Source organism: Elephas maximus, chromosome 16, assembly GCF_024166365.1.
Source record: "Elephas maximus indicus isolate mEleMax1 chromosome 16, mEleMax1 primary haplotype, whole genome shotgun sequence".
NCBI classification, from domain to species: Eukaryota; Metazoa; Chordata; class Mammalia; order Proboscidea; family Elephantidae; genus Elephas; species Elephas maximus.
In genome coordinates this window covers 3,280,493-3,306,732 of record NC_064834.1, presented here as the reverse complement: position 1 = coordinate 3,306,732, position 26,240 = coordinate 3,280,493, and the positions used below count along the sequence as shown (strand labels likewise).

Sequence of the window (26,240 nt, the reverse complement as noted above, 5' to 3'; positions counted from 1 at the left end):
TTTTCTCTTCCCGAACACCTATTATTTGGGATGTTCATCCACCTGAACTGAGCCTCTATTCTCTTCTATATTTCACCTCTTTGTTTTGTTGGTATTGAGGGGAGATTACCTCAGCTTTATCTTCCAATCTTTCCATTGAATTTTTTCAACCATCATATTTTTCCCCAAGAGTTGTTTTTATTTCCTGAAAAAGATTTACAGGGTTTTCTGTTCTTATGTATAAGGAACCCTGGTGGTGCAGTGGTTAAAATGCTCAGCTGCTAACTGGAAGGTTGGCAGTTTGAACCCACCAGTTGCTCCTCAGGAGAAAGATGTGGCAGTCCGCTTCCATAAAGATTTACAGCACTGGAAACCCAATGGGGCAGTTCTACTCTGCCTTATAGAGTGGCTATCAGTCAAAAGGAAACCCTGGTGGTGTAGTGGTTAAGTGCTATGGCTGCTAACCAAAACGTTAGTGGTTCAAATCCACCAGGCACTCCCTGGAAACTCTATGGGGTAGTTCTACTCCGTCCTATAGGGTTGTTATGAATCGGAATTGACTTGATGGCAGTGGGTGGGGTTTTTTATGAGTCAAAATCAATCGATAGCAATGGGTTTTGGTTTTTGGCTCTTATTTATGAATACAATAATTTCCCTCATAGAGGATCTCGATTACAATTTAAAAAAAAAATTTTTTTTCTGTTTCCCGCATTATTTTACTTCCTTTGAGTTGTTTTTAAAATATCTGTTTGTTATATTGGTCTCGTCTTTCATGTTAGCAGCTTTCCTCAGTGTCTAATGATCTATGGCTATCTGTTTATATTGAAGAATAAAGCACTGAAAAGATGATTAAATTATATGTGTGTGAGAATGTGCTTGTCAACTGGTGGGCTTCACTGCTGGGTGATCTGGTTGGGTGTTTTCACTGGAGTACCTCAAGTGTCAGCAGCTGTGAGTCTGTTCTCTTGGCCTGATGAGTTTCACTAAAGAGAAATCTTTTAATCTCCTATTTGGGGGAGAGGGTGCTAATAAAGTACCCATGGAGCTGGGTGGCTAGAAGACTTACTATTGAATAAGTAGACTTTCATTAATCTCCCTTTTTTCTGCACAGTATCCTCTCCCTCAGCTGTACCTGGTATCCCCAAGTCTCTAGTTCCTCTTGTTCAATCTCTCCAGAGAATAATGTCTAGTCCACCATTGAGGATGGGGGAAAGGTAGTAGGCTGGCTACATGTGTGGTGGAGATGATCTGAAGGCCTGCTTCTTGTATAGATCATCAACAAATCTTCTGTTCAGCCCTGCATGCACCCCCACTTTTGGTGGATGTCAATGCCTGAACCATCCTGAGGTCCTGCAGTACAGTTCGTTGGGCTCTTGAGCTACTACCCCCACTGTTTGCTTGGGTTTCTACTTTCTCTGGTCTGCTAAGTCAGTTACCATCTGTTCTACTTTCCAGTTCTAAAATTTTTGTTACCTCCCTTCCCATTCTATTTGCCTTAATGGATTTATGGCTTTGCTATTGTTTTAGAAGGGTTCAGGATGGTGTGAAAGTAAATGCTTATGTTCAATGCACCATATTTAATCAGAAGTTTGTCTCTTCAACCCCCACTGCTCCAGCCCCGTTGCTGTTAGCTGCTTTTGAGTGGCCTGACTCATAGCGACCCCAAGTACTACTTCAGTCTTTATACCAACTCTTCATAAGTATTACATAGACTCCTAATTAGTGTCTCTGCCTCTTGGAAAATCACACCCCCACCCCAACCAATTCTTCTTCTGCCTGAAATCTGAAATCATGAACTTTCCTTCTTCTCTTTCCCTTGCAAAGAACGCATCCTGAACCACTTGCCTTTCCTTGAATGTATCTTATTTTCTCAAGACTTTTTGCCTTTTCGCATGCGCTTTTCTCTTCTTTGGCCATGCTTCCCTTTCTATGTCTGTCTGACAAACACCTCTTCATCCTTCAAGTTTCATATGAAGCACCAGATCCTCTGTTCCCAAGCAGAGTGAAGAGCTTGTCCTCTGTGCCCCTTATTCCTTCCACAGGGGCTCTCTTCATAAGGGATTGTACTTATCTGCATAAACCCCCTAGAGGACAAGCCATGTGGATTTTCATCTTTAATTTCTTGGCACCCAGCGCCTGGCTTGCCATAAAGCAGGAGTACAAAAAATACTTGTGGGATACACAAGAGTGTGCTTTATTTCCCTCAAGCAGAACAAGCACTTCACTATTCAGGTGAATTAGGGACCTAGCAACTGCTTTAGAGAAACGTCTAAATTGGCTAGTTCTAAAAGCCAGAGATGCATTGTCCTTGTTCTTAAGTATACAGAGTGAAATTTAGTCAAGACTTTTTCACAGATCCTATGATCCTTCAAAGGCTATATCGGCATGATTTGCAATTAACACGTCGATCACTAGCCCAAGCAGTAGCTTATTCTCTGTGGTTTGTATGCAAATGACAGCTTTGCAGGGCTAGAAAATAAATTATTTCCCCAACCTAGGGAAACTTTTCCTTTCCCATTTTGATGTCACTATTAATTTTAAGCAAATATTTTTATTCATAGGTAGTGTAAATACATACATGGAGAACCTGAAGGTACGCCCAGCCCTAGGTGTGGAACAAATATTGCTCTACCTGTGCTTGTGCAAGGTGTGCAAGCCACCACCGTTTTCCAGGCTCTAGCCCCATCCCCTCACATTTGACTCTCTTGCTACATAAACTGTAGGGTGCTCTCTCTGTATAGCAGGTGCTATTATTATCACTGTTGTCATCATTTGAAAATCACTCATTGTATGTTTATAAGATCCGAGTGGAAAAAAAAAAAAGAGTAGTTTTATCACTATGAGCGGTGGGGTGGCACTGCCATCACTGGGCAGCTGGTGGCTGAGCTCACACACAGTGTGGTGCCATGCTACCACTCCTGAAGGCCCAGGCACCACAAGCTGGCATAAGCTCAAACTTGAGGCCACGCGATGCCACTCACCATGACTGTGTACTCAGTCTGCGCACGGATGGCATCCTTGAAGAGCAGCAGCTTCTCTGAATCCTGTCAACAGACCAGAGAGGGAGCACACAGGGTTTTAGGAGTCTGCTTAGCAAGAAACAGAGCAAAGGAGCTGATCATCCAGGAGCCCCCAGCTGCTGTGCCAGCTTCTCTGGGTGACTCCTCAGGACTCACCGAGGTGGCTGCCGTGTGGTCAGTCATGGCCTTCACAAAAGCCAGGGCTTCTGGAGTAGCTGATCGGATGTTGTCCACCCGCCCCTCCTGGAATCGGCGAATGGACGCGCTCTCATAGGTGGGCATGAGTCTCCCGTGGCACCTGTGTGAGATGAAGTAGAAATAGCAAACAGTAATTTATTCCTGGGGAAACATAAACGCTGAAAGAAAGATAGCTGCAGCAGGTTTTATTTTTACAGCCCTGACTTTGGTTGGCAAAGTATTTCGTCTTAATGTTAATAGGATTCTGGAGGAGATTTCCCAAAGATCAATGTTGGGGAGTCTCTAATGTGAAAAGCTGGGTGCACACTTGGACATATTTGAGATTCTGTGTGGATATAAAAATTTTTAAATTTGACTAGTAGCTTTGAAAAAATCCAGATCTAATAGGAACCCTAGACTTTTTTGTGATAATCTGATGAGCGTTTGATTAATAGCACAGAATGTAATAACTGTATAATTAATCATTCACACTCTTGAGGGAATTGTGCTTTATTTAAAACAATTCAAGCACAGCCTATGTCTCCGGGAAGGGCAGGGGCCTGAGTGGTTCTGGGGTGTGAACTGCAGCCCAGGTCCACATCTCCAGGGTTGTTATGGATTGAAGTGTATCCCCTCAAAAGGCATGTTGAAATACAACACCTCCCATCAAGGGATCTGGAACTTGACCTTGTTTGGAAATAGGGTCTTTGAAAATGCTATCAGTTAAGTTAAAATGAAGCTATACTGGGCTTCATATTTGTGGTTCAATGGTAGAATTCTTGCCTTCCATGCAGGAGACCCGGGTTCAATTCCCAACAAATGCAGCTCATGCACAACCACCACGTGTCTGTCGCTGGAGGGTTGCATGTTGCTATGATGTTGAACAGGTTTCAGCAGAGCTTGCAGACTAAAGACGGACTAGAAAGAAAGGCCTGGGGATCTGCTTCTGAAGTCAGCTGGTGAAAACCCTATGATCACAACAGTCCAATCTATGACTGACTATGACGATGGCTCAGTACTGGGCAGCATTTTCTTCCTTGTGCTTAGGATTGCTGTGAGTTGGGGGCCGATGTGACAGCAGCTAACAAAACAGCCCCAACACACTGGAGGAGGATGGAGCCTAATCCAATCTGAGTGATGTCCTTGTGAGAGAGAAGACCCAGAGAGATGCACAGAGAGGGAAGACCACCATGCGAAGATGCACCTTTGAGCCAGGGAAGCCTGGGGCTACTGGAAGCTGGGAGAGATAAGAAAGGATCTTTCCCTACAGCTTTCAAAGCCTCCATGGCCCTGCTGGCACCCTGAACTCGGACTTTTAGCCTCCAGAACTGTGAGACCATAAATTCCTATTGTTTTAAGCCATCCACTTAGTGGTACTTTGTCATGGCAGCCCAGGAAAAGAAGACACAGGGGCAGCCAGGCTTCCAGCAGACCTATGTGTACTGAGTCTCCTCAGCTGATTCCTGGGACCAGAGTAGCAGTGACCTCTCCACCTTTAGCCAGAGAAAGCCTCTTTCCTTAAGCCCATAGGCTGAGTCCGTGCTCCTCAGCTAGCACACTCCTTTCTCACCAGTCAATAAAGCCCCTTGGTGTTGGAGGTAGGGGAAGAGAAAAACACAGAGCTCAGAGAGGGGTAGTGACTGTCCATTGTCACCCAGCATGTAGTGGGTCCTGTACCTTGGCCCTGTCTACATGCCTCCCCACACAGACTGAGCTCTGGGGCAGGGAAGTCATGTCTAATTCAGCATTGCTGGTGCTGTATTACTTGGGGGATGAGTGAATAAACTGTGCAGACATTCATGTCTAGTCTCCTGAAGACTCTGGCAGAGGCACGTTTTCTGTGTCTCACGGTCCCTGATGGTCTCTGGGTGGTGCAAATAGTTAATGTGCTTACTGCTAACGAAAGGGTTGGAGGTTCAAGTCTACTCAGAGGTGCCTCAGGAGAAAGGGCTGCAGATCTACTTCCAAAAAAATCAGCCATTGAAAACCTTATGGAGCACAGTTCTACTCTGACATATGTGGGGTCACCATGAGTCAGGACTGACTCGATGGCAACAGGTTTGGTTTGATCTTCATGGTCCCTAGAGGCAAATACTATGCTGAGCACAAAAGTGGATGCTGTCATTGGCTGCTTTTAGGCTGCCACTTAGGCAGCTTCAAGGTCTCTGCCAAATCTAGGAATAGGTTAAAAATATTTCTGTTACAGCTTAGACTCTGAAGATGTTGGTGGCCTGGGAGAAGCCGATGGCAGTGGAGGTGGAGAGGACAGATTGGAGAGAAACTTTGGAGGAGAATGGACATGGGCATGTGGGGAGTGAGAGAAAGGGAAGAATCAAGGATGAGTCCAAAATCTTTGACTTGCCCAACTGGATGGATCTGGTTCCCTTTAGTTATCATGTTTGGAAAGAGTGGGAAGGAACAGCTTATAGCTACGAGAGCTGGAGGGGAGGGGTAACGGTCAAATCAGGACGAAGAGCAAGCTCCTTAACCCAGCTCCTTGGGCTCCTGATCTGGCTCCACCAACCTTGAGTTCTTCACTGCTCACGTAGCCCCCCCTTAGCTCTGCTCTCAGCCACTTTGGGTCACCTGCCACCAGGCCCTTGCTCAGGCAGTTCCTTCAATGGGAGCATTTTTCCTTCTCCTATCTGAGGCTGGATTCTCACTTTGAAGTCCAGTTCAGATGGCCTCTCTTTCCATGATCATCCTCCCCTCCTCTAGGCCCACAGAAGGCCCTCACTCCCTCCACTGTGCTTCTAGATGCTAGGATCTTGAGCACTTTGTCTGTCAGCCCACTTGGCAAGGACTTATTCTGCCATCAGGCTTGGCTTACCTGTAGAAGGCCAGTTGGAGGGCCACCTGAAGGAAGGCATCGGGGCTGCATTTCTGCTGCTTCATGAATGTTTTCCCATAGTAGTTGAAGTTATGAACAGTGAAGTCAAGGTTCTTCACGATCCTGTGGAAGGAAGAGAAGAGGCTTTGCTTGCATGTAGAGCAGAATGCTTGCACCCCTGAGTCTGACCAGCTTTCTCTAGCACAGTTGATGTCCTAGCACCCTGAAGACGAGGACCAGTCCCTGTGCCCCAGGAATGTGCTGGGAGTCAGAGACGGGCCTTGACACATAGCAGTGGTGGAGGCACACCACACCATGGGTGACTCTGAGCTGAGGGTGAGGCTCACTGGGCAGGGTGGGCTGTGCTCTGGGGGGACAGGCGGACAGGTGGGCCTGGCTGCAGCAGGGAGGGGGACAGGAGAATAACAGACATTTGTATGGGCAGAGAGAACACTGCCCATAAACAGAATTCTAGAAGTCCACGCCCACAGAAGTGGCTTGAAAGAGGTCATTCATTGGGTCTGTTTGAGAAAGTGTGTCCAACATCCCTGAGGATCCTTTTGGCATTGGCTGTCCTGTTGGAACGTGGCAAATTCCCTGCAGCGAGAAGTCTGCAGACTCCTCCCCCTGTTCTGCTATGGAGAGAAGAGGCCTAGGGAGGATGGGTGGCCACGGTCACCACGGGTGCGTTGTCTGTGGCTTTGCCGCAACTGAAAACCATTTTACCCAGAAGCTTTTGCCTCTGCCGCCCTCAGGTCATTGCCTGTCTGCCCCGAGATGCTCTGGGACTCTGGTTCCCTCCTCTCTAGCCCCCCTCCCCCAAGACTGACCTTTCATCCTTAATAATGACATTTGGAGCAACGTCCAGCAGGGTGACTGCATAGTCCCAGTGGGCAGCCCGAGCCCCTCACCCTTCCTGCTGCCCCTCCTTGAATTGTTCCTCACTGTTTGTACCACCCTTGCTCAGCTGCTACCTAACTGAATGGTTGCAGGTTTGAGTCCACCCAGAGGTGCCGTGAAAAAAAGACTTGGTGATCTATACGGAAATATCAGCCATTGAAAGTGCCCTGGAGCCCAGTTCTACTCGGACACACACAGGGGTGCCGTGAGTCGGAATCAACCCTTGCCACAGCCCCCTGGAAACCTCTCCCTCAGCCCTGCCCCCTCAGACCTACCCACCCTTCCCTGGGCAGCTCAGGACTCCCAGGCTCCTCCTGCTCCCCACCCACAGGTCTCTCCTGGCTCCCTTGTCCTGTGGAAAGAGAAGCTGAGCGCTTTGCTAGCATGTGCGACCTGTTGGAATCCCTGAAAGTGACAGGCTTCCCCTTAGCCCAAGATTCGCTGACCCACCAGTCCACTCACCTGGCAGCTGACTTGTCCTCTGAACAACCCTGTCAGGGTCCACAAATCAGCGCATTTTATAGATGAACAGCTGAGGCCTCCCCACCTGCCCCAGGGGAGCCTGCTACTCCTCCACAGCGAATTGCAGCCCCTGTGTCAGGCCGCACTCTATCCCGCCCTCCAGAGCTGTGACCAAGTCTCCCCGTTGGCTTCCAGAACCCCTGCTCCAAGTCCTCCAGGGCTTCTCACTGCCAGGCCCCAGAAGGTAAGGGCAGTGATGCTCTTCACAGTTTAGCCTCATTTTCTCTTTTGTGCCCAACTCAGGCTGTCCTGCCCCTTACTGACCTCCTAACCAGCCTGGATCATCTATAAACCTGCATGTCGGAACAAGCTGTCTTCTGCCCTCTTCCCCACCCACCTGCACCACACACTCCTACACATTCTTCAGGGCCCGTCTCTCCTGCAGAGCCCCCTCACCCTCCTGGCTCCGTTCAGCTCTTGCCTTCTTTGTTCGTTTGGCTCAAAAGCACTTACCTTATTGTATCTTATGTGTTTTGGCCTAGGGGTCTGTATCCTCCACTAAAGAATAAATTCCTTGGTGTATTCATTTCTGTGTTCCCAGACCCTTACCACAGAGCCTGGCACTCACTAGAACCCCACACATTTGATGAACGAGTGAATGAATGAATGAAGAAGGAAGGAATTAATGAATGAATGAAGCTATCTGCCCCCAGGTCACAATGCTAAGGTGTGGAATGAAGTGATGAACAATTAGGAACCAGGTCTGCTTGCCAGCCTCTGGCTCCCTCCACATCTTGCCAGTATCGGCTCAATACCAGGAACACGGTACCCTCCCCAGATGGCCCATGCTATCCCCAGCCCTCCTATCTGGGCCCATTAGGGCCTGAACTGCCTTCCTCTCCTTGGGGAAAAGGGCCTCTTGTCAAATTGCAGTGTAAATTCAAGCAAATTGAAATGGCTTGGATTCAAATAACCTATTCAAACCAGTTGTTTACTATTCCCCCAAAAGCAGGGGGAGATTTCCTGGCCTTGACTCTGCTCAGTCAGGTGAAACCTGTGGGAAAAAAATAGCTTCACGTTTGCATTTTATGGAAATGATGGCTACTTCAGCAAGGTTATTTCCCAGGGAGTTGTAACTTCCCTTTAGTCTGACTACATTTACATGATGGGGGGCAGACAGAGAGGCAGGGAGAAGCTGGGATCTTTGGAAATTTCGAGGTGCCTCAGCAGCTGCTGGGGGACACAGTGACTCCCGGAGGAGCACCCCCGGAGGAGACGGAGGCTTCTCCTTACCGTTGAAGCTTTTCTGCAGAGGAGGCTAGGTGGCCTTGAATTTCGGGGGAGCATTTCCACCGGAGCCTCCTGGGGGCTGGGAGCTCACTGACGGAGTCGGCTCGGACCATCTTCTGGGTGCTTTTCTTCCTGCAAGCACAGAGGGGACATCCTGGGGCCCCGCAAGATGAGAGGTGGTGGTATCTGCCAGCATTTTAACTGCTGGTATATGCAGCCACGGAGCTTCAGTGTGTGTGAGCTGCCCGCCAGCCATCACACAGAAGAAACACGCTCAGAGAAGCCACCAGAATGAGCGAGGGGTGGAGCCCAGGTTCAATCCTGCTCCATCTGACTCTAAGACCCATTATTTCTGTTTCTTCCTTCCTGCTAGCCCACGTTACACCTCTAACACTTAAACGATATTTAAAGGAGTATTTAAGGAGCAAAGTGTATTGTTCTGTCTACAAGTGTTGTCCCCCCGCCCCGTGGCTGAGATCTTTTGGAAGTAGATTGCCAGGCCTTTCTTCTGAAGTGCCTCTGAGTGGATTCGAGCCTCCAACCTTTCGGTTAGCAGTCTAGTGCTTATCTGTTTGTGCCACCCAGGGGCTCCTGGTTTGAGTTTCAGTGATCCTAAAGAATGGAAGGGACTTAGAACTTAGAGCAGAGAGGGTATTCTAGGAGTAGAGAATGAGCAACATGGTGAATGCAGGAAGAAACGTGGGATGTCTGAGGGACAGGGAAGCCCTCACAGCCTGGCTAGGTCTGAAGCTAAAAAAAAGACCCAACCCGAGGAAGGCAAGGGGGGCCCAACTCAGAGACCTCCCCTCTGTGCTGGGTCATCAGTTGGTAGGGCCTGACCCAGGACAAGCAATAGGTATTGATCTGGGCATCCCTGGACCAAAGCAGACCTTCCCGTTTAGCTAAAATTCTTTGCCATGCCTCTCCCTCAGTGCCCCGATCTTTGGCCCAGCTGGCCCCTACTCCTGACTGATGAAGCACATGGTACCGCATTAAGCTGGTTTTCAAGTTCATCTTTTCCTAGGAGACTTTCTAGACGAACGCAGCCTCCCAGTGACCCCTGAATCCCTGGCCCAGCATGGCAGCAGGGCTTTGCCCCCGTGGCAGCTCCGGAAGAGCCCTGCCCTCCAGACTTACACGTGCTTGAGCAGGTGCTCCACGCACTGCACCAGGATGATGCCGTCAAAAGGGGAGTGCTCACACACCACGCCACAGACCCCGTCCCTGCCCACCACAAACTGCAGAGAGAAAGAGGGGAGTGACAGGACACCTGTGTGGTCAGCATTCCAAACCAGCCCCGTGGCTCCAGACCAGGTCTCCTCCAAACCCAAACCAAACCAACCTGCTGGTGTTGAGTTGATTCCGACTCATAGCGACCCTGTAGGACAGAATAGAACTGCCCTCTAGGGTTTCCAAGGAGCACCTGGTGGATTCAAGCTGCTGATCTTTTCGTTAGCAGGTGTAGCTCTTAACCACTAAGCTACCAGTGTTTGCAGTCTCCTCCAAGGACACCAAAAATACCATCTCTTAAAAAGAAGGCTGTGCACAATCGCTGCAGCCTGAGACTATGGGAGTCTCAAAGCAGCTCTAAGCTGTGCAGCGTCCTTCCAATAAATGTTCTGGGCAGTGAAGGTGGAGCCCAAAGTTTCCCAATAGAAACAATCTAGTGACTCTTGATGAGCTCAAGCTGAGTCTGCACACAGGGTTCCAGGTTGTGGGCAAGCTCTCCAGGCTTCTTTGAGCCCCATTTCCGCTCCATTGGGCTCATTGCAGCCATAACTCTTAGTTTTGTTCATCTGAGTATGTGTTTGATGGACCCTGTTGGTTTTGGCCACTGTTGATCACGTTCCCAGAATCTACACCGCTGTCCACCCATAGTAGGTACACCACAGCTTTGTTTAACAAATGAATGAAAGAGAACTACTCAATTTGGATGGCATGCAGATTCCTCGGGGGGGCGGGGGGGAATACCCCTTAGTGTGGGTAAAGGAAAGGTGTACTAAGGACATTCCTTAACTTGATGCCTGTGCCTGGGATCAGGATTCTAGTTCTGCTGCTGCCTCCTGACAACTGTGTGACCTTTATCAAGGTGCTTCAGCTCTCTAGACTTCTGTTTGCTGTCCTTTAAAATGGGCCTAATAATGCCCAGCTCACAGGACTGATACAGGCGATAACGCCTGTGGAAGATCTACATAAACTGTCAGGGTTAATTATGGCTTTCTGACCCCCTCTCTACAAATGCTGTGTTGAGCTGACTTGGAAAAGAAACACACAGAGTGCACAAAAGGACTGGCGGAAAATAATGAGGACGAGCTTTGGTTCTTCAAGTGTAATCCAAATAAAGCTGGGCTGCCTTGTTGGCCATCTCAGCACAGCATCTAATATCCATAAACAAACAAAAAAGCGATGGCAATCTTTCCTGAAATATCCTCCAAGGAGCAGAGGGGAGACCATAACAGAGCACACACCCCGAACGGCCTTTCTCCATGTCTTTTCCCCAGGCTCTCCCAGAGGGTGGCAGTTGCCCGAAACTTCAGTCCCATTCTTCAAACAAGCAAGCACATACACCTCCCACAAAGTTTCTCTTAAAACTCATCCCTTACAGGGCTTCCCTCTCTCCCCTATTTCTCCTGTACTGAGACTAGCTCTCGACCTTTCAAACTCAGGTCCACACAGCCTCTCTGACTTCTCCAACCCGCTATTAATCTGTGCAGCCTAGGAAAAGGTTCAGCAGGTAAGCACATGTGAGCAGTACCAGGAGGTCCCTTGGCCAGGTGAGGGAGGAGGGAGGGGGGCTGTGTCCACCCTCGTATTATTGCTTTCTGTCCCTGTCACTAAAAGAAAGGGGTGAGGCGGGGGGGAGAAGGAATGGTGCCTTTAAATAGCTGCTACCAGGGCTTACTCTGTCCCAGGTCCTGGGCATCCATTACTTTATTTAATTTCCACAGCTGCTCCATGAAAGATTGCAGGCCATTAGCATCAGGCGGAGGCTAAAACTGCCTGCACAGCAGCAAGAGAACTCATCAGAAATAACAGAATCAATGTGCAAATGAATAAAGAGCAGATCCTGCAGAATGTAAGGGAGGGAGAAAGAAAACGAGACAGTCCCTGGGAATGCTCAGATGTGCAAGCTGCAACCCAAAAGACTGAGACCGTTTGCCCACTTAACATGGCATTCGTTCAAAGCGCGGTGGCTTTAAAAGCAAATGAGATTAGACTCAGAATCGGCAAGTGGGGGGAAAAGGGGGGAACAGGGATGAAGGGCCCGACTTTACCTTCATCTCCTTCTGCATGGTTGATTCTCTCTAGACCAAATAAATGTGCAGGGCAGCTTGTTTCTAGTCTGATGTCACAGGAATGAAAAATATATAAATTGTTTTATTTTCTGTTACGGCTTTTCTTCCACAGAGATGCTGAGCTGCTCCTTCCTCACAGGGCTTTGAGGGAGGTGTGCTGAAATGGCCAGGCCAGGGTGGAGGATATGCGAAGAAGCCGACATCTCTGTGCATCAAACATCTGCTGAACGCGTTAGGGCTCTTTGGGGAGGGACTGCTGTGCTCGATGACCCTGGCGTGACCCACATTGCAGTGTGTGTGACAGGTGCTAAGAGCATGGGCCCCAGGTCTGACCACAGGCTGCAAGAAGTTTAGGGTAATTTGAGTTTAGCTTGGCCCCTTGCCCCAAGAGAATCCTGGCCAGTGCAGAAGCTGACCCAGTAGAGCACCTCCATGCCCTTCAGCTCCCCTAGCCCTGGCAGTCCAGCATCCTGGGTAGCTGAGGCCAGGGAGAGAGCCGGCCAGACATGACACTGCTACTGGGGCTGGCTGTGTTGTACACTGGGAGGGCAGGCTCACGCAGCACTTACCTGCAGGGACTTGTCATACCAGCGATTCGCCCCATTCTTGCTGCAGCCTCCACCATGGAGGAGCTGGAGGGCCATGTTGGGATCGCTGAGCTCCACACCCCCTGGGGTGTCCAGGCACACCAGGCAGATACAACGCTCAATCATATCCAGTGAGTCTCGGTTGGTGGAGTCTGGGGGGCAGGACAGGCAGGAGCTGAGCACCTGCCCTGCCTGGGGCCTGGGATCTTCTCCCAGAGGCCCACACGCTCCAGGGCTGGTGTCCACCCTGTTTTCCCTGAGCACAGAGCTACCCAGATCTAGAGCCAGGCTGACCCCCACTCCCAGTGCTGGGCAGTAATGTCTGCCCCTGTCCTGAGCCCCTCCCTAACCACAGTGGCTCAGCTCCCCCTCAGGGCCCCTGCAGGAGCCCCCCAGATTGTGAGGCTGTGGTTCCTGCCTGCCAGGACCACGTGCATTTGTGCAGGGAGCTACAGAGGCCTCCACAGACTCTTAGACCTCTAGGTAGCCCCCCTCAGTGGAGGTGGCTCAAATTCCCCATTCAACACCACCCCCATCTTGGCAGTTCTGGTTCAGAGACGTTTTATTTGTCCTGAATGATAATTTTCAAACATTCAAATCAGCTGTCAAAATTTAAAAATCAGGCAATTTCACATGAAATTCTGAAGTTATGGTGTTACCTTCCCACAGCCATTCAGCTGTTGCTTCGGTGTCAGGGGCGGGTGGGAAGGGCCCAGGCTGCAGGGCCAGCTTGTTGGGGGTGGTTCACGTCCATGGAGCTCGATGGATAAGTAGTCATTGAGCTGTGCAGGAGACGCATTGCCAAAGGGACCCTAAGCCTGGCCTGCATCTGACGCTAAACCCCTAACAACACCCAGACCTCTGCCCCCGTTCCTACAGGAAGGGGCTTTGAAAACTGTGTGGTCCCCAGAAGGTAAGCACCCAATGCCCACCTTGGTGTGGCAATTGATGAATATGGACAAGGACACTGGACATGCAGGTTCCTCCCTGAGAGTAGACCTGGGGATAGCCAGGTGGGCTGCCCCAGGGACTGCCTCTACTCAGTACGGAAGGCTTGGGAGCCTGCCCAGTGGGACTGATCACCGTGCCTGGTACCTGCTTGGTGTCTCCCGGTCTCCCTTCTCTCAAACAAGAGTCTTTATTGTGGAGGATTCTTTCTCCACTATCAGATGCTGGTGTGTGGGACAGAATCACAAGGTCACAAATCACAAGGAGTTCCATCAGGGCCTGACGGTGAGGCTTGCACTTTGCCCAGAGACTCTGGCCTCTGGGCTAGTTGCTGTACCAGGACGAGGCACAGGGTTGCCCCCAGGATCAGGGAGGAGAGGGGTGAACACATGGGAAGATGGGGTGCATGGATATCTGAAGGCAATGAGGCATGATGTGGCACAGACTGCTAGTTGTATACCCCATACCTATTCTCCCCATAGTCATAGAGCTCCTGGTTTTTGTCTTGGCACATGGACAACCAGAGCTAAAGTTACATTTCCCAGCTTCCTTTACAGCAAGCAGTAACCAGGTGTCTAAATCCAGCCAAGAAGATCCAGAAACACTGTATTGCAGCTCCAAGGAACCCCCTGGAAGATAGACAGCATGTGCTCTTTGCCCATCTTCCCACCTTCTTCTATCCTGCCGCCTGGAAGAGAGGTGTGATAACCAGTGCTCTAGCCTCCATTCTGGACCATGAGGATGAGGGCCACACTCTAGGCATGGCAAAGCAGTGAGATGAAGAACCCTAGACTGCTAATGACCTCTTGAGCCACCAGGTATCGGCTCTCAACAGTTCACCTCTGGTCCACATGAGATAGAAACCTCTGTTTTCTTTAAGTCACCATTATTTTGGGTTTTCTGCCATATGAGGCTAAATTAATCCTAACTTTTACCATGTGGTAATGTTGGGCTCACATTCCTACACTGAGAACACCGTGGGTTTGCCACAGCACCCCCTCACTCATCTCAGCTGCTGGCCATTCTCTTTGTCAGGGAGAAACATCCAGGGGCTGTGGACTCTCTCCAGGATGGCAGTCCCAGCCCTTCCTGCCCCCTGTGGTTTCCAGCACTGGGATAGGCTTGGCCCGTAAGTGTGGTCTCTTGCTATTTCCCACAGCCAGCTCTGTGCCCTCAGATTCTGAGCCTAGGCCTGTGGCCCTCTGTGCAACCTTTCTGCACCACACTTCGAGGTCGCAGCTTGCCGGGGTGTGCCCTGTGTGGCCCTACACCCGTCTCAGCTCCTGCCTTTCCCTGTGACTGCTGAGTTGGAACTCCTCTTTCCAGAGCCCCCTTCACCCCCCGCCCTGGAGGCATCACTCCTAGATGTTGAGCCTCAAGCCCATCGTCTCTCTGAGTCTTTGAAAATCTGCCTTCCTGAGGTCCAGGGACCTGTCCGAGGAAGTCAGGCGTCCACACCCTCATGCTCAGGGTCTTCACTCAATCATGGCCACTCCTTCTGCCTCTGTCCACCAGCCAGTTTCTTCCCATGGCTCTGAGCACAGCCCAGTAGTGGCCCCAGTCACACCTGAACTGCACCCCCACTACTCTCCAACAAGCTAGTGAGGCCCTGCCTGCTCCTCCCAGGCCCTGGTCTCACTCCTGTCTCCCTGGGCTGCTCCTTCCCCTGTAGTCTGCCTTGAGGGGGTAGAACTACACTTGCCCTGCCTGTTGTAATCCCTCAGACCCTCCTGGGGTCTCCTCAACAACTTCAGAGCACACCGCTGCTAAGCCACTTATGGAGACCTGCTCTGCACAGATTTCTCCAGTTTCCTGGTAGGTGTCCACAGGTGTCCTCTGGTGAAAGCAGTCTCCAAGTTCACTGCCCATCCATCTTTTTCCTGGTACTTGCAAATCCCAGGGAGATGTCAGGGTCACCCCATGTGGCCAGCAAGTCAGTTCCCCCTTCCTCGCTAGGATGAGGGTTCAGGGAAGACTGGAGTTGCAGGATGCTTTTGGTACCTAGGCAGCTAAGGGGCCTTGTAACCTTCCTCAGGGCCTCTTGGACTTCGCTGCCCCAATCCATGCAGTCAAGTCAGTTCAATAGGCCCAGGCTTGGTGCCTGCCTTTGCCAAGGTCTCCTTAGAAACAGCCACTTGTCTAGACCTGGGAGAGTGGGCCATAGAGGACAGGCTGCAGCTCCCCAGGAAGCCCATAGCAAGCCTGTCCAGCCAGGAGGCAGGTGAGTGGAGGCTGTGCGGCAGTGCGAGGCTGGCAGCCAGAAAGGACAGCTCCCCTAGGCAGCACTGCCCTGCACCTCCAGGCAGAAGAGAGGGATCCGTGAGGTGGGGCCGATGTCTCTTTGCCACTGGGAGACATGCAGGCTTCTCAGGGCCCAGAAGCTCAGGGCCAGCCAACAGGAACCAGGTCCTGGCTCATTAGACAGACTGAAATGGGAGCGGGACAGCAGTGCCCGGGAGCCAGGTGGCCTTGCAAATGAACTCCCTGAATACAAGGAGCTGATCGGTCAAAATGCTGACAAGTTTATTGTGTAAGGCAGAAAATGAACTACAGCCGAACTCACGCACCATGACTCTGGCCCAAATGTAATGGAAACACTGGGCGGTGGGCTGGAGGCACGCCGCAGGAGCCGTTTGTCTTCTGACATCCTCACTGAGCACACTGAGGCTGACTTAATGTGGCAAATCCATCTTCCTCAAGGAGCTCCCACTTAATAGTGAGAAGTGGGAGCTGGTAAGAGCAGGAGCTTGCTCTGCCACCCACACCCACTAGAGTTGACAGCTCTGGCAGTGCAGAAATTCCAGAGGCCACGAGACCTTTGAGAGCCCCGATGTTTCTGTCGGAGGCTGAAAACATTCAGACTGTGACTCAGGTGAGTAAAGATAAAATGAGCACTTAGCACCCCTGCCTTGGGAGAGCTGGAGATCTCACAGGTGCTTCCGCCAACATGTGCCTGTATGCCCGCGCACACAAACACACACACCCCGGCTGTGTCTACCTGGACAGATAGTCCTCTCTGGGGCACTTTCTCTTTCTGGTCTAATTCCTGGGAAGCTGGCACAAGTCTTTAACGGCCTCAGATTTCTACTCTCCTGTCCATCTTCCCTCACATGGCCCCTGGAGCTGGAGGCACTGGGTTCCTTCCGGGTACTTAGAGCTTCTAAACCTCTGTCAGTCCCATCCGAGGGTCTTCCTTCCGCAGACAAAAGGGTTTTCCCTCTGTTTGAGAGGGAAACCTGCCATCACACTTGCTGTATTCTTCCCTACTGTATGGCCTATAAAACAAAAAACCAAATGCGTTGCCATAAAGTCGATTCTGACTCATGGTGATCCTGTGTGTCACAGACCAGAACTATCCTATAAGGTTTTGTTGGCTGTAGTCTTTACAGAAACAGATTGCCAGGCCTTTCTTCCATGGCACTGTTGGGTGGGTTCAAACCACGAACTTTTAGGTTAGAAGCCAAGCACAAGCCATTTGTGCCATCCAGGGGTCTTATGGAGCCATGGTGTTGTAGTGGTTAAGAGCTATGGCTGCTAACCAAAAGGTTGGTAGTTCAAATCTACCAGCTGCTTCTTGGAAACCCTCTGGGGTGGTTGTACTCTGTCCTATAGGGTCACTATGAGTCAGAACTGACTTGATAGCAATGAGTTTGTTTTTTGAGTTTAGGGACCTTATGTTTCAATGGGTATGGCCTGTAGAGTAATCTTTATACTCCCAGTTTCCAGAGGCAAAGCCAATTGTAAGGATTTCAACAAAAGTATTTCTTGTCCATTGAAATCTGGCTCTTGGAAACCAGAAGTGCTTTAGCATGACTTATAGAGCCTCTTTTAAAGAACTCAGGAAGGAGGGTCTTCTGCTTCAAAGAAGATGAAGTAGACTTTTCCCTAATTCTCCCTCTACAAATCCTGAACATCACATATAAATCAAGTACAGGAAGACTCTGAAAATTGGAAAGAGGGAGGAGGACCAGTAGGGGTGTCAGACTCAAGGAAAAACATGGTGGTGAGTTCCCTGGGGTTTCTTTTTGCCTCACGTAACCCAGACTTGGAGCTGAAGAAGCCAGCAACACAGAGACACAAATGGGTGCAGACAAACAAAAAGCCCAAACAAAGAAAGCACCAACAAAAGAGTCCTCTCTCTGGCCAAAAGAACAGGAAAGGGACACCTGAGCAAGGAAGAAAACTTTTAGACAAAAATCATTCTACTTTAGCCGAACACCACAGATAAAACTCTGCCTTCCAACCCTGATGCCAACAAAGGCCTAGTGCAGAACTTAGACCTATATGATCACCAGGCTGTAATGAGGCATCCCAACCTCTGATGTTGTCAGAGAAGCAGCTACCCTCCCCATAGTATCAGTATAGACCATATGGAGAGCATGAACTCCCACCGCCACCCAGCAGTAAGGGGGAGCTCTCCCCACTACCCCAGCCCAGGGGTGTCAATAGACAGCAAGTGAAGAACCTGGACTCCTAACCCCACCTAGGGCAACACAGTGCTTACTCTTCTCCCACTGGAGCAATGTCAGAAAAAGCCAGCTAAAACAGAAGACAGTTTAAGTAAGATCCAGACTCATAACATAATACAAAAATGTCCAGGATTTGACAGAAAGTCACTTGTCAGACCAAGAACCAGGAAGATCTCAACTTGAATAAAAAAGACAGTCAATAGATATCAACACTGAGATGACAGAGATGTTACAGTTAGTTATTTGACAAAGATTTTTAAAGCAGTCATCATAAAAATGCTTCAAAAAAGTAATTATAAATACACTGAAAACAAACAGAAAAAAAAAAAAGGAAAGTCTCAGCAAAGAAATGAAAGATATAAGAAGAACCAAATGGAAATTTTGAACTGAAAAATACAAAAACCAATATCTAAAGCTCAGTGCAAGGACACGACAGCAGATCAGAGGAGAAAGAGAAAAGAATCACTGAACTTTCAGATTAAATAATAAAAATTAGCCAATCTGAACAACAGAGAGAAAACAGATTAATAATAGTAAAAAAACAAAATAAAACAAAAAACAGAACCTCAGGGGCCTGTGGAAAAATAGATCTAACATGTGTCATTGCAGTCCCAGAAAGAGAGCAGAAAGACTGGAAGTGTGGAAAAGTACTCAGATAAATGATGGCTGAAAACTTCCTACATTTGGAAAAAGACATAAACCTACAGATTCAAGAAGCTGAGTGAACCACAAACAGGATATATCCAAAGAAATCCACACCAACACACGTCATTGTCAAACTTCTGAAAACTAAAAACAAAGAAAAAATTTTGAATGCAGCAAGAGAGAAATGACACCTTATCTATAGGGGAAAAACAATTTGAATGACAGCAGAGTTTTCAACACAACCCGTGGAGGGCAGAAGAAAGCAGCACAACACTTTTCAAGTGCTAAATGAACTGTCAATCTAGAATCACATACCCAGCAAAAATATCCCTCGGGAAAGAATGGGAAAATCAAGACATTCTCAGATGAATGAAAAGTAGGAGAATTTGTCAACAGCAGATGTACCTTAAAAGTATAGTTACAGGAAGTTTCCTAAAAAGAAAGGGAATAGTAAAAAGAAAAATATTGGAACAACAGGAGTAAGAAAGAACAACGGAAAGAGTAAAAATCTGGGTATATACAATTCATTTTCATTCTTCTTTTGAGTTTTCTAAATTGTTTGATGGCTGAAGCAAAAATTATAACACTGCCTAATGTGGTTTTAAATGTATGTAGAGGAAATACTGAAAACAATTGTTATAAATGTCGCAAGATTTCTGTACTTTGCTAGAACTGGCGAAATGTTGACACTGATAGACTGTGATAAGTTATGTGTATATAAGGCAATACCTAGAGAAACCACTAAAAAAAGCAATACAAATAGAAACACTAAAAATCAATCAATCAATCAATATGGAATTCTAAAATATGTTCAAGTAATTGATAGGAAGCAGGAAAAAGAAAACAGAAATGAAAAACAGAGAAAACAAAACAAACAAACAAAAAAAGATGGCAAACTCAAGCATTATCATATCAACTATTAAGCTCACTTCAAATATAATGATATAGATTGGTCACAAGTAAAAGAATGGGAAAAGATGTATCATACAAACATTAGTCAAAAGAAAGTAGGGGGTAGCTATATTAATGTCAGATAAAGCAGACTTCAGAGAAAAGAAAATTAACAGAGTCAAAGAGGGTCAATCCACCCAGAAGATATAGCAATCCTGAACGTATATGTACCAAACCACAGAGCTGCAAAATACGTGAAGCAAAAACTGACTGAACCAAAAGGAGAAGCAGACAAATCCACAACTGTGGATATTTGACCCCAAAACAGCAGAATGCACTTTCTTTTCAAGTGACCATGGATCATATGCAAACATAGACCATATCCTGGGCCATAAAACACACCTAAGAAATTTTTAAAGAATTGAAATCATACAGAGTGTATTCTCTGGCCACAATGGAATTGCAGAAAAAATAAGTGACATAAAAATAATAAGAAAATTTCCAAATACTTGGAAACTAACTGTTATGGACGGAATCGTGTCCTCCCCCAAAATACGTGTCAACTTGGCTAGGCCAAGATTCCCAGCATTGTGTGGTTATCCACAACTTTGTGATCTGATGTGATTTTCCTATGTTTTGTAAATCCTAACCTCTACGATGTTAATGAGGCGGGGTTAGAGGCAGTTATATAAATGAGATAAGACTCAACCTACAGGATTAGGTTGTATCTTGAGTCAAACTCTTTTGAGATATAAAAGAGAGAATCCAGCAGAGAAGACAAAGGACCTCATGCCACCCAGAATGAGGAGCTGTGAAGGGAGCACTTCCTTTGGACTCAAGGTCCCTGCAATGAGAAGCTCCTAAACCAGGGGAAGATTGATGACAAGGACCAGAGCGAACAGAGATAGAAAGCCTTTTTTGAGAGCTGGTGCCCTGAATTTGGGCTTCTAGCCCCCTAAACTGTGAGATAATAAATTTCTCTTTGTTAAAGCCATCCACTTGTGGTATTTTTGTTACAGCAGCACTAGATAACTAAGACACTAACCAATATACTTCTAAATAATCCATGGGTCAAAAAGGAAGTCGAAAGGGAAATTAAAAAAAAAAAGATTGAACTGAATGAAAATAAAGATACAACATATCAAAATGTGTGAGACACAGCTAAAGCATTGATGAGAGGTGAAATTTATAGCACTAAAAGCTTATATGAGAAAAAAAGAAAAATCTAAAATCAATAATATAAGCCCTCACCTCAAGAACCTAGGAAAAGAAGAGTAAAATAAACCCAGAATGAGCTGAAGGAAGGAAATAAGAAAGATAAAAGCTGAAATCAATGAAATTGAAAACAGAAAACAAAAGAAAAGTCAATGAAAAAAGAAAGTTAGTTCCTTGGAGAGATCAATCAAATTGCTAAACAAGGGATACGACTACAGACCCTGCAAACATCAAAAGGATAATAAGACGATACTATTAATAACCATACAACATAAATTTGACAACTTAAATGGACTAATTCCTAGAAATATAAAACCACCAAAACTCACTGAATATGAAACCAACCATTTGAATAGCCCTATAAATATTACAGGTACTGAATTTTTAATCTTAAAACCCCCCCAAAAGAAGTCTCAGGCCCAGATGGTTTCACTGGAGAATTCTACCAAACATTTAAGGAAGAATTAACACCAGGTCTACACAATCTCTCCAGAAAATGGAAGAAGAAAGAACAATTTCCAATTCATTTTATGAACCAAATGTTACACTGATACCAGAGAAGGAGTGTACAAACAAAACTATAGACCAATATCCCTCATGAATATAGATTTAAAAAATGCATGACAATGTATTATTAGCACACAGAATTCAGCAATATATAAAAGACATTATATACCCTAAGTGGGGCTTATTCCAGGGTTGCAAGCCTTGTTCAATATTTGAAAATCAATCAATATAATCCACCGTATTAAAAGACAAAAGAAAAAAAATCACACGATCATATCATTTAATGTAGTAAAAGCATTTGACAAAATTCAGCACCCATTCATGACAAAATCTCTCCAAAAACCTAGAATAGAAGGGAACATCCTCGTGTTGGTAACGAGCATCTATAGAAACCATGCTAACGCCACATTTTATGGTGAAAGACTGAATACATTCTCCACTTAGATCGTGACTAAGACAAGGATGTCCATTCTCATCGTTCTCATTCAACATATTACTACAAGTTTGGGCCAGTGGAATAAGACAAGAAAAGAGAACAAAAGAAATACAGATCAGAAAGAAAAATATAAAACTGTCCCTATTTTCATCTGACCTGGTGATTTATGTAGAAAATCCCAAGCAATCTGCAAAAAATAAAAATAAGAAATGGTTAAGCCTGGGAAAAAAATTTTTGACTAGGACATATCTGATCAGGGTCTAATCTCTAAAATCTACAAGTTACTGTAAAACCTCAACAACAAAAAGACAAATAACTCAATTAAATAACGGGCAAAAGATGTGAACTGGCACTTCACCAAAGAACGCATTCAGACAGCTAGCAGATGCATGAGGAAATCCTCACAATCATTAGCCATCAGAGAAATGCAAACCAAAACTATGAGACACCATCTCACCCCTACAAGGCTAGCATTAATCCAAAAAACACAAAATAATAAATGCTGGAGAGGTTGTGGAAAGACTAGAACACTTACACACTGCTGGTGGGAATGTAAAATGGTACAACCATTTTGGAAATTGATTCGACATTTCCTTAAAAAGCTAGAAATAGAAGTACTATACAATTCACCAATCCCACTCCTTGGGATATACCCCAGAGAAATAAGAGCCCATCGGTCACAGGAATATATGCACACCCATCCATGTTCATTGCATCACTGTTCACAAACACAAAAAGATGGAAACAACCTAGGTGCCCATCAGTGGATGAATGGATAAACAAATTACGGTATATTGACACAATGATAAAGAACAATGACGAATCTGTGAAACATCTCATAACACGGAGGAATCTGGAAGGCATTATGCTGAGTGAAATTAGTCAGTTGCAAAAGGACAAATATTGTATGAGACCACTACTATACTATAAGAACTCAAGAAAAGGTTTAAACACAGAAGAAAACATTCTTTCATGGTTATGAGGGTGGGGAGGGAGAGGGGTATTCACTAATTAGATAGTAGACAAGAATTATTTTAGGTGACGGGAAGGACAACACACAAGACAGGAGAGGTCAGCACAACTGGACTAAACCAAATGCTAAGAAGTTTCCTGAATACAACCAAACACTTCAAGGGACAGAGTAGCAGGGGCGGGGTCTGGGGACCATGGTTTCAGGGGACACCTAGGTCAACTGGCATAACAAAATTTATTAAGAAAATGTTCTGCATCCCACTTTGGTGAGTGGCGTCTGGGGTCTTAAAAGCTTGTGAGAGGCCATCTAAAATGCATCAATTGGTCCCAACCCACCTGCAGCAAAGGAGAATGAACACTAAAGACACAAGGAAAATATAAGCCCAAGAGACAGAAAGGGCCACATAAACTAGAGACTCCATCAGCCTGAAACCATGAGAACTAGATGGTACCCGGCCACCACCAATGACTGCCCTGACAGGGAACACAACAGAGAGTCCCTGATGGAGCAGGAGAAAAGTGGGGTGCAGAGCTCATATTCTAGTAAAAAGACCAGACTTAATGGTCTGACTGAGACTAGAGGAACCCACGACATGGCTCCATGACTCTCTATTAACCCAGAGCTAAAACCATTCCTGAATCCAACTCATCAGACAAAGAGTAGACTGGACTATAATACATAAAATGATACTTGTGAAGAGCACGCTTCTTAGTTCAAGTAGATATATGAGACTAAATGGGCAGCCCCTGTCTGGAGGTGAGATGAGAAGGCAGAAAGGGGCAGGAGCTGGTTGAATATACGAGGTGGAAAGGAGGAGTGTGCTGTCACATAATAGAGGGGGCAACTAGGGTAAGATAACTAATGTGTGTATAAACTTTTCTATGAGAAACTAACCTGAGCTGTATACTTTCGCTTAGAGCACAAAAAATAATAATAATAATAATAATTGAAAATCGCCCCCCGCCAAAAAAAAGATTAAGCACTTGGCTGTTAACTGGAAGTTTGGCCATTTAAACTCGCACAGTGGCTCTGCAGGAGAAAAGACCAGGCAATCTGTTCCAGTAAAGATTACAGCCTAGGAACCCTATGGGGCAGTTGTACTCTGTCGTATAGGGTCCCTATGAGTCGGAACCGACTCAGTGGCACACAACAACAACAGAACTTATAACTGAGCTCGGAAAGGTTGCAGGATACCAGATCAACATACAAAAAGCAATTGTATTTCTGTACACTAGCAACAAATACATGAATATGTGGATACCAAAATTAAAAATATAATACCATTTACAATCATGCAAAACAAAAGAAGTACTTCACCGTAAACCGAACAAAACATACACAGAACTCGTACACTGGAAATTACAAAACAAGAATGAAAGAAATCAAAGAATATCTAAATAAATGGGGAGATGTACTGTGTCCATGCACTCGAAGACTCAGCATAATAAAGATGCCACTTCCCCCAACTGATATACAGGTTTAACAAAGCTCCCAGCAAGATTTTTTGTAGATATAGACAAGATTATTCTAAAATTTATATGAAAGAGTGAAGGAAATAGAATACCTAAAAACACTTAAAAAAAAAAAAAAGAGCAAAGTAGGAATCAATATATGTTAATTATAGACTAAATGATCAAGAATATGGCGACTCCATGTATTACAGAGTAGAACGGCTCCACAGGATTTTCTTGGTTGTAATCTTTACAGTTACCACTAGTCTGTCAGTTTGTTGTACTGTCATGCTTGCATGTCGCTATGATGCTGCAAGCTATGCCACCAGTATTCCAAGTGCCAGCAGGGTCACCCATGATGGACAGGTTTCAGCTGAGCTTCCAGGCTAAAACAGACTAGGAAAAAGGACCTGGCGATCTACTTCTGAAAAAACTGGCCAGTGAAAACCTTATGAATAGCAGCAGAACATTGTCTGATATAGTGCTGGAAGATGAGCCCCTCAGGTTGGAAAGCACTCGAAACACAACTGGGGAAGAGCTGCCTCCTCCAAGTAGAGTCAACCTGATGACATGGATGGAGTTAAGCTTTTGGGACCTTCATCTGTTGATGTGGCATGACTCAAATGAGAAGAAACAGCTATGAAAATCCATTAATAATCAGAACATGTAACACACGAAGTATGAATCTAAGAAAATTTGAAGTTGTCAAAAATGGAATACAATGCTTGAAGATTGATATCCGAGGAATTAGTGAGTTGAAATGGACTGGTATTGGCCATTTTGAATCAGACATAGGGTCTACTAGGCCGGGAATGACAAATTGAAGAGGAATGGTATCACATTCATCATCAAAAAGAACATTTCAAGACGCATCCTGAAGTACAATGCTGTCAGCAATAGGACAATATCCATGTACCTATAAGGAAGACCAGTTAATATGACTATTATTCAAATTTATGTACTAACCACTAAGGCCAAAGATGAAGAAACTGAAGATTTTTACCAACTTCTACAGTCTGAAATTGATCAAACATGCAGTTACAGCGCATTGATAACTACTAATGATTGGAATGTGAAAGTTGGAAACAAAGAAGAAGGACCAGTAGTTGGGAAATATGGCCTTGGTAATAGAAACAATACTGGAGATTTCATGTCAGAATTTGGTAAGACCAACGACCTATTCATTGGAAATACCTTTTTTCAATAACATGAACGGCAACTATACACGTGGACCTTGCCAGATGGAATAAACAGGAATCAAATTGACTACATCTGTGGAAAAAGACAATGGAGAAGCTCAACATCATAAGTCAGAACAAGGTCAGCCGTTGACTGCAGAACAATCAATTGCTCATATACAAGTTCAAGCTGAAGAAAATTAAAACGAGTCCACAAGAGTGAGTACGACCCTGAGTCTAACCCACCTGAATTTGGAGACGATCTCAAGTACAGATGCAGCTTACTGAACACTACTGATAAAAGACCAGATGAGATGTGGAATGACATCAAGGACATCGTACATGAAGAAAGCAAAAGGTCATTAACAAGACAGGCAAGAAAGCAAAGACCAAAGTTGATGTCAGAACAGACTCCGAAACTTGCCCTTGAACATAGAGCAGCTAGAGCAGCTAAACTGAACAGAAGAAATGATGAAGTGAAAAAGCTGAACAGAAGATTTCAAAAGGATTCTGGAAAAGACAAAGTAAAGAATTGAAATGTGCAAAGACCTGGAGTTAGAAAACCAAAAGGCAAGAATATGCTCAGCATTTCTCAAGCTGAAAGAATTGAAGAAAAGTTCAAGCCTCGAGTTGCGATATCGAAGGATTCTAAGGGGAAAACCTTGCATGACACCAGAAGCATCAAAAGAAGATGAAAAGAATACAGAGTCACTGCACCAAGAAGAATTGGTCAACATTCAAACATTTCAGAAGGTAGCATATGTTCAAAAACTGATGGTATTGAAGGAAGAAGTCCAAAGTGCACTGAAGGCATTGGCGAAAAACAAGTCTCCAGGAACTGATTGAATACCAAGTGAGATGTTTCAGCGAACAGATGCAGTGTTAGAAGCACTTGCTCGTCTATGCCAAGAAATTTAGAGGAGAGCTACCTGGCCAAATGACTTGGAAGAGATCCATATTTGTGGCGATTCCAAAGAAAAGTGATC

General features: G+C 46.1%; 1 protein-coding gene across 1 annotated transcript in view; it reads right to left on the bottom strand.

Moving 5' to 3' along the window:
• CHAT (choline O-acetyltransferase) overlaps positions 1 to 26,240 on the bottom strand; it is a 66,788-nt gene that overhangs the window by 7,642 nt on the left and 32,906 nt on the right. The window contains exons 11-16 of the mRNA XM_049856024.1: positions 12,524 to 12,693; positions 9,796 to 9,896; positions 8,662 to 8,790; positions 6,007 to 6,129; positions 3,156 to 3,297; positions 2,961 to 3,023 (exon numbers count right to left, since the gene is read on the bottom strand). Of these exons, the coding sequence (XP_049711981.1) occupies positions 2,961 to 3,023; positions 3,156 to 3,297; positions 6,007 to 6,129; positions 8,662 to 8,790; positions 9,796 to 9,896; positions 12,524 to 12,693 (728 nt within the window). The remainder of the gene's footprint in view (positions 1 to 2,960; positions 3,024 to 3,155; positions 3,298 to 6,006; positions 6,130 to 8,661; positions 8,791 to 9,795; positions 9,897 to 12,523; positions 12,694 to 26,240) is intronic.